The sequence below is a fragment of the Anabrus simplex genome, chromosome 1 (assembly GCF_040414725.1).
Source record: "Anabrus simplex isolate iqAnaSimp1 chromosome 1, ASM4041472v1, whole genome shotgun sequence".
In the NCBI taxonomy this organism is placed as follows: Eukaryota; Metazoa; Arthropoda; class Insecta; order Orthoptera; family Tettigoniidae; genus Anabrus; species Anabrus simplex.
In genome coordinates, this window is record NC_090265.1 from 1,662,832,069 (window position 1) to 1,662,847,211 (window position 15,143).

The 15,143-nt window shown below is 41.3% G+C and overlaps 1 protein-coding gene across 1 annotated transcript in view; it reads left to right on the plus strand.

Annotated features, from left to right (window-relative positions):
• Window positions 1–15,143, plus strand: part of LOC136858667 (serine-rich adhesin for platelets) — a 500,703-nt gene that overhangs the window by 356,846 nt on the left and 128,714 nt on the right. The window contains exons 10-12 of the mRNA XM_067138381.2: window positions 962–1,099; window positions 6,437–6,510; window positions 13,346–13,390. Of these exons, the coding sequence (XP_066994482.2) occupies window positions 962–1,099; window positions 6,437–6,510; window positions 13,346–13,390 (257 nt within the window). The remainder of the gene's footprint in view (window positions 1–961; window positions 1,100–6,436; window positions 6,511–13,345; window positions 13,391–15,143) is intronic.

Here is a 15,143-nt window from a genome sequence, read left to right on the forward strand (position 1 = left end):
GGATCCCTCGCTGAGTCCGAGGGAAACGCCAACCCTGGAGGGAAAACAGATTAAGAAGAAGAAGAAGAAGTAAATGCACACTTGCAAATTCGTAAAGCAGACATAACAGGCAACCAAATTCTCCTTTGCACATATGTAATGCTATACATTTAAGGGTTATCGATATTCTTAATTTTTCAGATTGAATCTCAACAACAATATCTCAAAAATCAAGTGCCCGGAAGGACCATAATTTAATTTCATCGACTGAAAATGCTTCCTCTAGTGAACAATCACTGCATTGTCCTATATAGGAGCCTTGCAGTGGTCTCTCAACGGCGCACTAGTCGCCGACGCCTTGGAAAGGTTTAGCTATCCAAATGATGAGCCCACTGCTACATTGGGGCGAAACGCTATTAATTTCATGATTGAAAAAGACCTAAAGAGCTTAAATATTTTTTTTTAAATTCTAAGTTTTTCCGTCTAGAAGGTTTCTCGGAAGACCTTATGCCATTACGTCTTCCTCCCCTCCATGATTCGTGGTAGAACTAGCGGCTAGTCTTTGGCTTCAAGAGGGTGAATGGAAGATTTTGTGTTGTCCAGTGACGTATACCAATATTAATTTACAATTCCATGAAGAAATCAAAGTGTCACAGGACACGTTTATTACGTATTACTTATAAAGTGATCATGTGTGAAAATGACCATCGAGTAATGCCGAATGTTTTGATGGATAACAATAATTTTTATAGATGTCACTGGTTAAATGATAGGCTATTAAATGACAGGCTACTTTCACCTCTGCAACTTTTGATTCAGGGCTTTTATCTTTGAAATATTTAGTTCAATGGCTTATCCTGGGTGCTTGAACTTGTCAGTTTTTAAATATCACTTATTTAAATATTATTATTATTATTATTATTATTATTATTATTATTATTATTATTATTATTATTATTATTATTATTATTATTATTTCCAGTGACAGTGAACGGGACCGCGACCCTCAAGGCCAGCAGGTTGGTCGCTCGGATTCAGTGCGCACCGAGCAGAGTTACAAGTTACTGGATGAGAATATGAGTCTACTGAACAGACTGAGACATCAAGAGGACATCTGCAGGTAACAGCCATCTTCCTTATTGCTAACAAGAACCACTCGTCAAGAGAACAAGTGTAAATGTATATGATCATCGTGAGGTTTATACATGTCCTGGGAGTATTAAATTATTATTATTTGTATAACTTTGTGCCCAACTAAGGAGAGCGATTGAACTTATTTAGCATCTGAATTTGATTTCTTCTCTTACTCTCGTTATGATCTGTCTTCCGTTCTTCCGTCCATGCTGTGTTATTTCTCATCTTGGTTTTAACAGCAAAATTATGTTTGTTCACTAATGTTCTAAAGCTAGGTCTGTCCCATATATTTTTGTATGATATGTTAATTTCTTGAAAGTCTTTTTCAATTTCTATTATTTTGTTATTCTTTACTTTTAGTGAGAAGGCATATTTAAATATCTTTTAGTCAGTCCTACGTTGTCCATTCTTTGAATATGGCAATAAAATTTCAATCGTCCTTTTCTAATAGTGTCAGATATTTTATTAGAATGCCGGCATAACTCAGAGACCTCCTATTCATCCACACTCCTATGCATACTGGTCTAAAGATTTTTCTAAGGTTTTTACTTCCTTGTTTTTCTAAATTTTTAGTTAGTAATCTGCCTGCAGTGATCAGGGTTTCTGATAAGTATAATGCTTCAGGCTTAATCACAGTGTTTTAATTTAGAGTTCCGAGAGAATTTTTATGTTAACTGTTCCATTTGATTCTATAGGTCTTTTGTAATTTATAAATTCACTGTTTGCTTCACGATTTAATCTGGGTGGATGGATTTCCCCTGAGTATTTGAATTTATTTGCCTGAAAGATTTTGCCAAACTGAGTTAGCAGAGTTTGTTAGTCGAAGTATCGAAGAGATCCTTCCATGTGTCGGATTTACACATATGGGATTTGGAGTCCAGTTTTAAAGGCAAATACATGAAAGTTTTGTGGGGACTCTATTGCTTTTTGCCTATTGTAGGAGAGAATTACCAGATCATCTGCGAAGGCCAAACATTTGATATGAAGATAAAGTTGGAATTCAAGAGGACAAATTGGGGCAAATATTCGTTTATGGAGAGGGGAGTTAGGGACTGGGACAACTTACCAAGGGAGATGTTCAATAAATATCCAATTTCTTTGAAATCATTTAAGAAAAGGCTAGGAAAACAACAGATAGGGAATCTACCACCTGGGTGAGTCCTAAATGCAGATCAGTATTGATTGATTGATCTATAACTAGCTTGCCGATATTAATCCCATTTGTTTTCTTTTCACAGGTTCGGATTCCTCTCTCTAGCACAAGATTGAGCAATAATTGAGACAAGCAATCTCCTTGTCTGACCTCTGTCTTAATGTTAAAGGGTTTAGAAATTTCACGTAAGAACTTAACTTTCTAAGGGTTGTCAGTCAGCGTCTGTCTGATAAAATTTTCTTATTATCTTACCTACTCTAAATCTTTCCAGCACAACAAAAAGTGTTTGTATATATAAGGAATTATATACTTATTTGAAATCTACAAAAACTGTCACAGTTTGCCTGGTTTTACGTATCTGTAAGATGGTTTTGAAATTTAAAACTTGTTCTACACATTATCATATTTTCTGAAACCTGCCTCTTATTCACCTATTAGCTGGCTGTTTGCTTATCAATTTTTGTGAGTGATATTTTGGTGAGAATTTTGTAGGCAGCTGGTAACAGTGTAGTTATTGACATCAGATGTATCTTTTTCTTATGTAAGGTGTGTATTGGTGCACAATATTATTTCTCAGCGATTGTCCCACATGCTGGCGAGGTCTACAGTTCAGTCTCTCTGTGGCCACTTTACATGATCATGTACCTGTTCAGCGTACTGGGCTGCAGCTTCAAGATGATCATGCAGGGTGTCGAGTCAACGCTCTCTCTATTGTATTTCTGGTCATTCCGAATCTACTTGCAAAGCAAAATTAGTCTTTGCCACTGACCTTCTGCTCGAAGTTCATGCTCTACCAGCATAAACAGCTTTCTCCCATCTTTTCACTGATAGGTGTCACTCCATATTAGCTGTGAACTTCGTCATGATCATGAAGTGTTAAGTCCGATGTCCATCTGAGCATTCTTGTTTCCATGACGGCAAGTTGCTTTTCCACTTCCACTGACGACGGCCAGTATTCGGCAACATACAGGGCAAGTGGGTGGGCTGCACAAAGGTATATGTTCGACTTGATCCGGCCTGGAATGTTATTGTCACTATCTGCATCAGTCAAAGAATGCCATGCAAGCGGTTTAAGATTTCCGCATTGAAGGTTTCCGTCAGCAGCAATTGCTGATCCAAGGTAAGCTCACAGGACAAAAATGTTACCACGCTTGGAAAAGTCATTACAATAATCATTTTATACCGTGTTACTCCGCCTCTGGACTTGATAACAGCCTGGATTCGGTTAGGAAGTAATCCCACAAGGTTGTGCAGGTATTTCGCATCCGGTTTAAGCCACTCGCTCTGGATGTGATAGCGCAATTCCGCCAAATTGCGGGGATACTGATGTCGGAGTTTTACCGTCTGTTCCGACATGTCCCACAGATTTGAAGTGTGGGTTAAGTTAGGTGATTTTTCAGGCCAATCGAGATGTAATAGGGTGAGGGAATGTTCACAAAACCAGTCATATATGCGTCCAGCCCGGTGAACTTTGCATACTCTCATGCAGATGTTGACTGAAATGCAACACCTGATCATCCAGAATGTTTAAATAAACACGCTGGTTCATGTTAGTGGTCTCCTCAGTAAGCAGGTACAATCCGCGATACGAAAAACACCCCTAAAAGATCACAGGCCTACCTCCGGCTTGAACCTAACCTTGCACACCTCCAGGATGAAATGTTTCATTTGGCCTTCGGTGCACTTGACGACGTGCGCCATTGAAATACAGGCAAAAATCTGATTCGGCATGCCACATTGCATCCCGCCAGTCAGCTACTGTCCACTTTCGATGATTTCTAGTCCATTGAAGACTCTCAGCTTTATGTGCCTTTGTGAGCAATGGCCTCTTGCGAGCTGACCAACTCCAAACATTCATAGCATGCAGTTCCCGTCGCTATGTTATTTAGCTAACAGGTTGGGATGGACTTTCTTTCACTGACTGCAACATTTTCTGTCGGGTTTGGAAGCGATTTTGAATCACAAACTGTGAAACGCCTCTCCGCTCCCCTTTCTCCGACCACAATTCTGACGTCGTGTTTCGCGGCCACTTGTAGTGCACGACTGCCTGTAGACACGTTGAACACCCCGCTGAGAAACACCAACAAGTACAGCAGCTTTACATACCGTATGTATGGCCACGGGCACGGCCTTTTCGCCACTCTGTAACATCCTTACATCTACCCATGTTGATGTACACTGTCCGCTTGAAACATCACTATTTCACTGATCGCTACTGCTTTATGCTCACGTAGAAGCAGTGCACGTGTGGTTGAATACGGGAGTCTGTACAGGCTTAACGATCCATCTGTGCGTACGCTCTAGGGCAGGGCCTCTCTAACGCCCAAAATCTCACGCGTGCAGATAGAAGCGCAAGAGCTCCGTGCACTGTGCATCGCTGCCGCTCGGCATGGCTCGGATCAACGCTTCGTCTCTGGGCTACTCGGCTAAGCTCGGCTCAACTCGCCTATACTCGGCTCAAGTCAGCCCGGATTTGGAGCGCTACGGCGCAAGTGGGGCAGAGGGGGACAGGCGGAGCGAGCGAGACAGGCGTGAGGAAAGAGAGAGTAAGCGCTATTGCTCCAAATCGAGGAGTGGGGGGTCTGCACTCTGGTCAACCAAGCGAGGTCGTCTTTTGCACCGTGCGCAGTGCATGCACCACGCGCATGCACCCTGAGAGGCCCTGCTCTAGGGTGACTGATGTTTTGTCCGGTGAGCTTACATAAATGCCATTGTCTTTGATAGATCAAGACAGTTGTTTTAATGATATCCAAATCATTTAGATTTGTAGTCAGATATTCTGTTTTCTATATATTGAGCCGTAGGCCGACTTCTACTAGGTGATCATTCCAAGCTTAGACTTAATGTTGAAAGGATGTATTTTCCTCACAGACGAACAGTACATCGTCAGCGAACAGTTAAGTCCAAGGCGCAGTTTTCTGCAGGTCTGTTGTGACAATATCCATGACTGAGGTGGAAAAGAGAGGTGATATACAAGGAAGCATATTAGAAGTAGGATGATTCCCGTCAAAAAAAGAAATAGATAGCTCAGATCTCTTAAAGATATTTTTCACGTCCAAGTCGTCCGACTCGTTGGCTGAACGGTCAGTGTACTGGCCTTCGGTTCAGAGGGTCCCGGGTTCGATTCCCGGCCGGGACGGGGATTTTAACCTTAATTGGCTTATTCCAATGGCACGGGGGCTGGGTGTATGTGTTGTCTTCATCATCATTTCATCCTCATCACTACGCGCAGGTCGCCTACGGGAGTCAAATAGAAAGACCTGCACCTGGCGAGCCGAACCCGTCCTGGGATATCCCTGCACTAAAAGCCATACGACATTTCATTTTTTTACGTCCAAGTCGAAACAAGTTACTGCATCGAATATCCTAGATCTAGATTTATAATTTATTTGTGTTCTGGTCAGTATCTGGCCATATGTAGTATGCAATATATTTTTGCAAGTAGTAGAAAAATCATTGGAAATGTGAACAAGTTTGGTCAAAGTACCATGGTTAACATCTAAGTATCACAATGGTTGTCGCAAAATCGACATAATTAATACATAGAAATGTGTTCAGAGTAAGTGAACCTTTCATCGATCACTTCGCAGTTATGAATTAATCAAGCTGTGACTGCTTGTGTTCTGTAGTTGTCTGTTATTGTCAGTGTAAATACAAGAAATATTATTGTTTTACGTAATTCTTGTTATTCTGCTCAAAGCAACGGGACCTACAGTTTGACGCGGAAATTAAATTAAAGGACGTAATTTTTTATTTGAAAAATCCCACAATCATAAGCCTCCTTAGTAAGTTGTTCGAACGTCAGGAAGACATTTTTGCTATCTGGAAATGTTTTCCCTATTCTGTGGCAATTAGATATGTAGAAGCTTCTAGAGTATTCGATTGGCACCTCTATGGATCAAATGGTTAGAATAGCCATTCTAATAGTGCATTCTAGATTAAAATCTCGGTAACAGTGTGAAATTTGTGCAGGTCAAGGCAGATATTCCTCACCAATCCCTTTCACGTAACATTCTATAACCATCTACTTGTAATCACCCGGGATGTAAATGACAGTCTCACTAGTCAGCATGATCGTTTAATTTAATCACTTCAGTAAGGTATTGTCTCGATCTGGATAGATGGCTTTTATTAATAAATAATATATGTCTATTATTTATAATTTTTCAGGAAAATAGAGAGCGAAATAGGAGACTTGGAAACTAAAATTGAAGATGCAGCTAAAGTCCACGAAGAGGAATTAGGTAAGTTTTGGAACCTTTCGTACTAATTAAAATTATAACAGTATAAAAAACATAGTAAAATGTCACTCAAAGTCGTCTGGTTATTATGTAGCCAGAAGTCTCCGGTCACGCCACTGAAAGCGCTCTGTGTGACGCCTGGCTTTGGATCCAAAGGTATATATTTGTAGGCACAATGCGTCAACATCATAAATGTATTTTCTGTCAGAAGGAGTCATGTAGAGAATTGAGTGAGTTCAAATAGGGTAAGAGTATATGGGCTTTCAAATTCGGGAATTTCGTCGAAGTCCGTCGAACGTTAAATTTAACCATATCGAAAATGTATAAAAACAAACAGTACTAGAAAGTGTAATACCCCATTTCTTATGTCTTGTGCAACACGATGGAGGGGTATAAGATAAATATATACACAGTCTTTCTCAGCTGACACTTACAGCCTCACTCAACTACACTACACACACTCCTAAAACTGTCACTCGAGCCCTAGGGCAATTCACGAATAAATTCATTCCGCACAGTTCATGCGCGCGTGACACACAGTCATACAAGTCCGTACGCGGCACAGAGTTCGCTTACACACAAGGCAGTCTCCTTCCGTTATCCCTCGTCTCTCGGTTCGCACGCAGCGTTTCTGTGCTCCAAGGCACTAAATTCGCCACGCTGTAACTCATCGTACTGAACCACTTACTCTCAATCGCTTACTTACACACTGAACTCTTCGAGAAGGTCTCGCATATTTATATAGTCCAGGCTGGCCCTTCAAGATACTTCGGACAGTGGAAATCCGTGGAAATCTCTAGATACAGAAAGCTCTGTGTTCAAATTCTCGTCGATTCTACATTGCCGGGGGAGCACGGGTTGGCAGCAGTGGTATGGTAGCGGGCTAGCCACTGTGCGCCCGTCTCACCTCTGACTGATTGTCCGCAGGGACGAGAGGGTGAGGGACATATCACGGTGTCTCGCCCGCTACTGGAGCCAGACCAACTTTCTCCACTCAGGCGTTATTACAAAATCGTTTCACTGAGGCCCCCTCGCACCACATTCGTACTCGACGGATCGTGACTGCAACTGTGCTAACAACGTGGAAATGTTCGAAATGAATTGCTCGTTTTGCATGGAGCAGTCTTCCTGAAATGTAAAGATTTCCTGAAGTTTGCCTCTTTCAAACGGGAAATAAATAAAAATATATTATATTCAATAACTTTGAATTTTCAATTGTACAACACGTTTTAATAAAACCTGTTGTTAGGTAGAAGTAAAACATGAAATTAGTCCACTTATACCGATATGAAATTGAAAAGAACGATACAAAGGGATGTTAGAGATTAAAGAAAGAAATAACACAAAAATAATAAAGAGCCGAAAGAGAGAGTAACATAATTATAATACACGAAGTACACTGTAGCCTTACTTTAAGGCTGTGGTGATATTCATCCGGTAGGCACCAATTCCTTCAGACCGGTTGTTAAACTGATATACGTTAACAAACTGATTGTTGATGGAGACCGAAGTTCGAATTTGTGTTTCACCAGTAAAATAAAAGAATATGGTATAATATAACCCCCCTTTAAAACTTGAAAGTCGGGTGTGATATTTATTTTGCAATTTTTGTATGTGTAATATCTATACGGGTGGTTATTAATTGAACACTTGGGCGACGATAGAAACTCGAACTACACTGACTGAGGAAATGCCATGGGATAGCGGAGCACTCATGCGCAGGTGTGTTGTCTGCGCACCACACGCCCCCTGTGCCAGCGGCAGTTGTATAGGAGACCTTGTGAGCAGTGGCTGTGCATGTGACAGGTGTAACATGGAACGTCGTCGTGAGCTGACACCGTTCGAACGGGGTATGGTGGTCGGTGCCCGACGGATGGGAAGTGCGATTTCGGAAGTAGTGTGGGAATTCGGCTTCACACAATCAACCGTGTCCAGGGTGTATCGTGAATGGTTGAATGCGGGTGTCACCGTCCACAACAGACGAACGACTGGCCGTCCAGTCACCCTCGATGACCGTGACCGGTGACATCTGAGATGGATTGTCAATAGTGACAGACGGGCAACCGTGCAACAAATCACGGCTCAATTCAACATATGCCGTGCTAGACACGTCTCCCAATGGACAATCCGTAGGAATATGGGTTCTATGGTGTATGGAAGCCGGCGCCGCACACGGGTGCCACTATTAACCCAACGTCATCCGGCACAACGACGCGCATTTGTCGCCAGTCACCAGGGATGGACATTGGAACAATGGCGTAACGTGATATGGTCGGACGAATAACGATTTCAACTGCACCATGCCGATGGGAGGCACCGTGTATGGCGCAGACCACATGAAACGATGGATCCCGCCTGCCTCGAAGGTGTGGTCCAGGGCGTTGGTGTCTCTGTTATGGTCTGGGGTGCATTTTCTTGGTATGGAATATCTTTATCAGATTTTTAAAAATTACATGAGGGAACGCAAATATGAAGAGAGGAGCACCCACAACTAGCTTCCACTGATTTCAATATGTCACGCAGAGCAATGTAAACCTCAATAAGGAAGTCTAATATGAACTAGCCTGTTTTTTATCATTGATATAGATTGAGTAAGAGCTATGCATCTGTAAACAGGTTATTAAACCTCTTATTCTAATGAACACGACGTCCCCGCATATTTGCGGCCCAACACTGCACCTTGAATAACCGTTGGACATGGTACTGGCATTTAACATTGGATATCTGAGCCTGACACGAGTATGTCAATGATTCTCCATAAACCCCAAGAAATGTATCCAATTTCAACCTCAGCAAACGGAACTTTTGTAAAATGTGGTAATCATGGGGCCAGTGTAAAACCCTTCAACCCCATAACTGTACCATATGTATATATCTTAATATTAAGTATTTTTTGGAATAGTGGCTCTCACTAACATATTTTTCAGCAGTGATATAGACTGAATATAAGCTATGTGTCCGTGAACCGGTTGCTGAACCTCTCATTCTAAGGAACACGGCACCCCCGTAATATTTTCGGAGTAACAATGCACCTCAAAGATCTCATAAACCGTTGGACATAATAGTGGCATTTAACACAGATAACTTGACATCTGAATTTCAGTGATTCTTGATTAACTCTAAGAATTGTATCCGATTCCAGCCTCAGTAAATGTAATATTTGAAAATAACCCCCTTAACCCCAAAACTGTACCATATGTATATATCTTAACATTAATTAATTTTAGAATAGTGGCATCATGTTTATTTAATGGCATTCTTGTTTAATTATAATTTTAGTAGTATTTATTCTGTACAGTCGCTATTAAGTAGGTTCTCTAGCAGCTGAAGATGACCTATTTACGGGTCGAAACCGGTACTGTTTTTATGTAAATAATATTGACACTATGTAAAATAAAGTATTGATTAGGTGGAGAACTCATCCTTCATACTTGTAATTATGTTTATATTAAGTTATTCTAGTAAAATATGACTGATAAAATGCAAATAAATCTTTATTCTATAAAATGTTCTTTCATTTCAATAAGGAGATTTAAAAAAATATTGAATATTTCAGTTCGGATTAACGGGAATTCAGTGTATAGCTCAAATGAGATCTTATCCACTATTTCCATTGAATACTGATCCGTTGTGGTACCCTGCTGGTATTGTACCCTATAGGGCACATTAATACTGCAGGATGATACCTACCTGTTCTTCTGTTCTTGCATACGGGCACCAGCTCAGCTACCATCGGCAGAGAAGGGTCGATAATTTGGGTTCATATGACGAGATGATCATGGGGAACTCAATACTACATTAAACTACGAAATGAGGAACACAAACGCACCTACTGACATTTTGAGCACAAGTTGTGTATTCTTAACTCAACATTTCTTTTCCTTTATATTACAATTTATTGCACCAATCGTGCTAAAATGGATGCCCAACAGGCTCATATCATGAATAAGATAAACATCGAACAAAAAAAATTATTCGCTATCTGGTTGGTTTGTCGTGTGGAGACTATATAAGTGAACTCAAGAAACAAATGTGCCCTTATACGGAACAGCCACGCTGTACCTGCACATGAAGTATATGATGCTAGGGTGAGAACTTGTCATGCAGAAATAACGCCACTAAAAGATCCCCACATATATTTGGGAAAATGCCCACACAAGATAATAAGTTTGAACCTACGACTACAGACATAATCTTTCTAATCTCGCATGAAATATCACTCCTTTGTGGATATGAACCAAGGTCCATTCAAACAAACATTATATTTACAAAATTTACGGCTTAAACAAGTTTTCTTAGTGCCTCGTTTCCATCTACCGCTCTACCATTATAAACTAAATTAAATAAAGTATGAGAGAAAGAGGGGATGAATGAATGTACCCTCGCACATGCTTGTCTCGCCTGCGGGAAGGAATTCCAGCCCTCGTCTTGTATTTTAAAAATGGCTGCGAGCCTCCCCACTGTGCAGGCAAGGTAAACGACCTCCAAGGCCTGGGCCGTGAAGCACCCTCGCACAAACAAAACAAAAACATAACCTAGTTTCAAACATGCAGAGCTCCACTCTACCTTAACCTTGTCTCAACACATGACGAAAATCGCCACAATAAATGAGTGAGGAAATCAACATACGTGTCTGCACTATCCGACGTCCGTGACAGACCGCCCTGGGTCTCGATTCTACCACCTGGAGTATTACACATTGTTATACATATCCATCTCGCCGTCCGCCTAATGCGACGTGTTCCAATTAACCCTCAAGTCATGGGTTCAAGCCCTTACCTGGCATAGTACAAAGGGTCGCAAATATATGTGACATCGCCTACGGGTTATACCCATTACCCTCACATTCAATCCAACACAATCTAAACATGGAGTAAACAATTAAATCCTGGCCGCATACGTGCTCTACATTGTGCAGACGTATTCCCCTCCCAGCATAAGGGTACTCTATCATGATTAACCTATAAATACACGCAGATATCGACAGATGTCGGGCACTAAGAAACATTGATCTAAGCTCGTGCCTAAGCTTCCCTACGACTATGTGTACCGTCATACTATCATACGCTACCTTAATCCTTGCTTACCTATAGACAATAAAAAATACGATTGTGTATACCTAACCTAAATTATATAAAGGAAATATCTTAATAAATGGCCTAATGGGCCGTAATCCTACTCCTTACTATTTTTACAAATTAATCACCGTATTTCTGCATAACAACCCCCCAACCCTACACATATATATTAATTATTGTTCACTTATCTATCATCTTGGAGACCTCTTTCTCCCTCCGTCGGGGTTAAGCAGCCCTGCTCAGCCCATCATGGTAGCGATGTGGTCCTGGGTCGATCCTCTGCGTCCAGTCTCCATGGGTTGCTCGTTCATGAAGCCGTCTTCTTGAGGGATGACTCGTTCATGAGGCCTTCTTCTTGAGGTTGTGGTCGGCAGGTCTCGTATCACACGTCTCTCGAAACACAGCACGAGTCTTCACTGGAATGAAATGCCTAATTTATTAACAGCACAGCATTCCCGGTACTTTTATTTAATTTTCGATGCAAAAATCAGTACTGGCGATCCGCGACGTTAAAGTCATCGTTCCCCTTCAACTACTTAACCGCGCATGAATGTATATAGGCAATATCTACTAACTGAAATCAACAACTTAATCAGTCGAACAAATTGTCACTATCTCATGCTTGACTGATTCATACCCATACGTATAGCAGGAATAGCACAAGTGACTTTAGTTTATACTTGCACTTCTTCCGCACCTCACACTATATTTACGTGGTTACCCGTACCTCTTCATGATGAAGTCTACACGTACGGCATTGTCTACAGTCGGTTAATTAGGCACTTGCGACCTCACTTGTAAAGCGTCTAAATACAATCATGCGATTGAATAGTTACTGGAAAGTTTATGAATCACCGATTCACTGAATAAACATTAGCACAACCGTATTAAAGTAATCACCATCTTTGTCATAAACAAAGGTTTCTGGCGCGAGCATCAGCAGAACGCGACACACACGGACAGCGGTCTTATCATGGACTGATCACCTCCTTCCACCTTCCTTGCTCTTATAGAATCCAGGAACCCACGCGACTCGCTGGGAAGTCCCGGGAAACAACTTGAGATTGGCATGTGGCCTCGAAACATTTTCTCACGGCCGTCGGCCTCCCACGTAGTTATTTATTCAACTATATATTGATAGACTTTGAGGTGTCTATGGCTTCAGAAAATTCTGTCACCGATTCCCAACCTATTACTTTCTTGTAAAACTTTCAAATATAGGAGTTATGACTCATTTTCCATAGCGTGGTGAGCCTGTCGGTTCCCGCTGAAATTCTCTGTTAAGGTGGCACGTCTCTCCCCCAGACAACACCCATCTCTCTTTCTTTCTTCCTCATATATTCTTTCTTTATCGCACACGACCACGCCTTGCCTCGGGAATCCCCTTCTCGATTCCCGCTCTCCATATAGCATCACGCCCTCACAGTTAGCGTCCTGTTGCGCATTCTTTTATCAGCGTTAAATATCCATTCTTATAACCAACAGAATGGTACAGTATGTTCCGGTTAATCCGTAAAGTGACGCTCACACTCTTCTGTATCACCTGTTATTTTTTTAAGCTCCAGGCCCAAAACACTGTTAAATCAGGGAAATGTGCAATATTTTAAGTAATGCTAGATCAATTAAAACATAATAGTGCTAGTAAACAATCTAAATTCTATCAAAATAAGTTTATGTCAGGAGTCAGTGAACTAATTGATTCTAAAATGTGTGTGTTTTGAGTTGCTATATTAAAAGTTGCCATTCCTTTTTGGTTTCAGAGAGACTACGCCGTGAAGAAAAGGGAATAAAGGACCTTAACTCAGGTACTTGAGTTTGTATCTTTTATAGAGATATATGTGCCATAAAAACGAATTAACTAACAAACACAAAGCACAAAAATATTAATACATACTGGACTTGTGCCAGTTAATTATCACACCAAAACTGAATTTACATGTATTTATTCGAGTTTATTCATCAATAACACGTCCGGCTCCATGGCTAAATGGTTAGCGGGCTGGCCTTTGGTCACAGGGGTCCCGGGTTCGATTCCCGGCAGGGTCGGGAATTTTAACCATCATTGGTTAATTTCTCTGGCACGGGGGCTGGGTGTATGTGTCGTATTCATCCTCATCACGACGTGCAGGTCGCCTACGAGCGTCGAATCAGAAGACCTGCAACTGGCGAGCCGAACATGTAGTCGGACACTCCCGGCACTAAGAGCCGTACGGTATTTTATTGTTTTCATCAATAACATTATAACGTCAAACATGTTTGGTCTACCGGTGTATTTCGTAGTCTTATCACATTTAGACTTGTGCCATTCTTGTCAACTTAATTTGTTTCTTTCTAGGATACAGTAAATTTGTATGACTTTCAGGAGTGATTCATTCCACGCGAGAGTTTCCCCTTTTACTCCAGGTAAATGTTAAAATATCTTGAAGTCACAGATCTCACACACACACACACACACACACACACACACACACACACACACACTGATGGAAAATGAAATCCCAACACCAAGAAGGAGTTGTGTAAGATAAACAAAATTCGGAGGGTGAGGGGCGTGTTTGCACAGGTAAAGATGATGCCTCTTCAAATTTGCGCGCTCGTCGACGAAAAGTGGTGCTAATAATGCCACTTTGACCTAGCAGAACAAGTTTGTTCTGGGGTTTGTCAAGAGGAATTGTAAAGATTTCAGTAATATTTCATGTGTCAAAACGCTGTTTTGTTCCCTGGTGAGACCCTGTCTCGAATACGGTTGTGAGGTGTGGCTCCCGTATCAGAAAGGCCACATACACCATCTCGAAAGAGTGCAGATAAGGTCCATGAAGTGGATTAGTTTCCTATTCCTGGGCATGCCACTCTCTTCAAGCAGGTATGAAGAGTTTGTAAACATTCTTGGAATGAATACGCTGGCAACGCGCCGAAAGTGTGCGAACGCAATGTTAGCGATTAAATGCTTGAAGAGTAAAGTGGACAGTCCGGCTATACTGGGGTTGATCCCACTTCATGTTCCAAGCAGACGAACAAGGCAGAAATGTACATTCCACCTGCCCAAATGTAGGACGGTTGCGCATGAAAATTCTTGGCTCATACAAGCCCTTATGACAATAAATCAGCTGGAAGGGTCACTCGACATTTTTCACCACCCTTCCACTGCAATTCGTAAAGTTCTTCTCAAGGAAGGAACATGATAATTTTGTAAATTATGTGAATAATCTGTATAAAACATGTGAAGATTTATATCTGCTTGTATATATATGTATATTTGTATGTATATTATTTAATTTATTTTTTATTTAATTTAATTGAACTCATTTTCGCGCAGTGCCCATGCGCACGCCTGAGTGTCTGCGTGTTGTAACATCGCCATGATAAATTGTTAGTTATGTAAAGAACGTTGTGCTCTGTGATTGGAAGTGACAATGGGTCTCGTGACGGAGGAAAAAGACTTTACAGTGGAGTATTATTTTCGTTCGTGTGGAAAAGGTTATCAAGGGGGCCGAGTTTAAAGTTAGTGGAGGAACAATATCGTGAACACTTCAATAAGCCAGCACCTAGCAACACAGT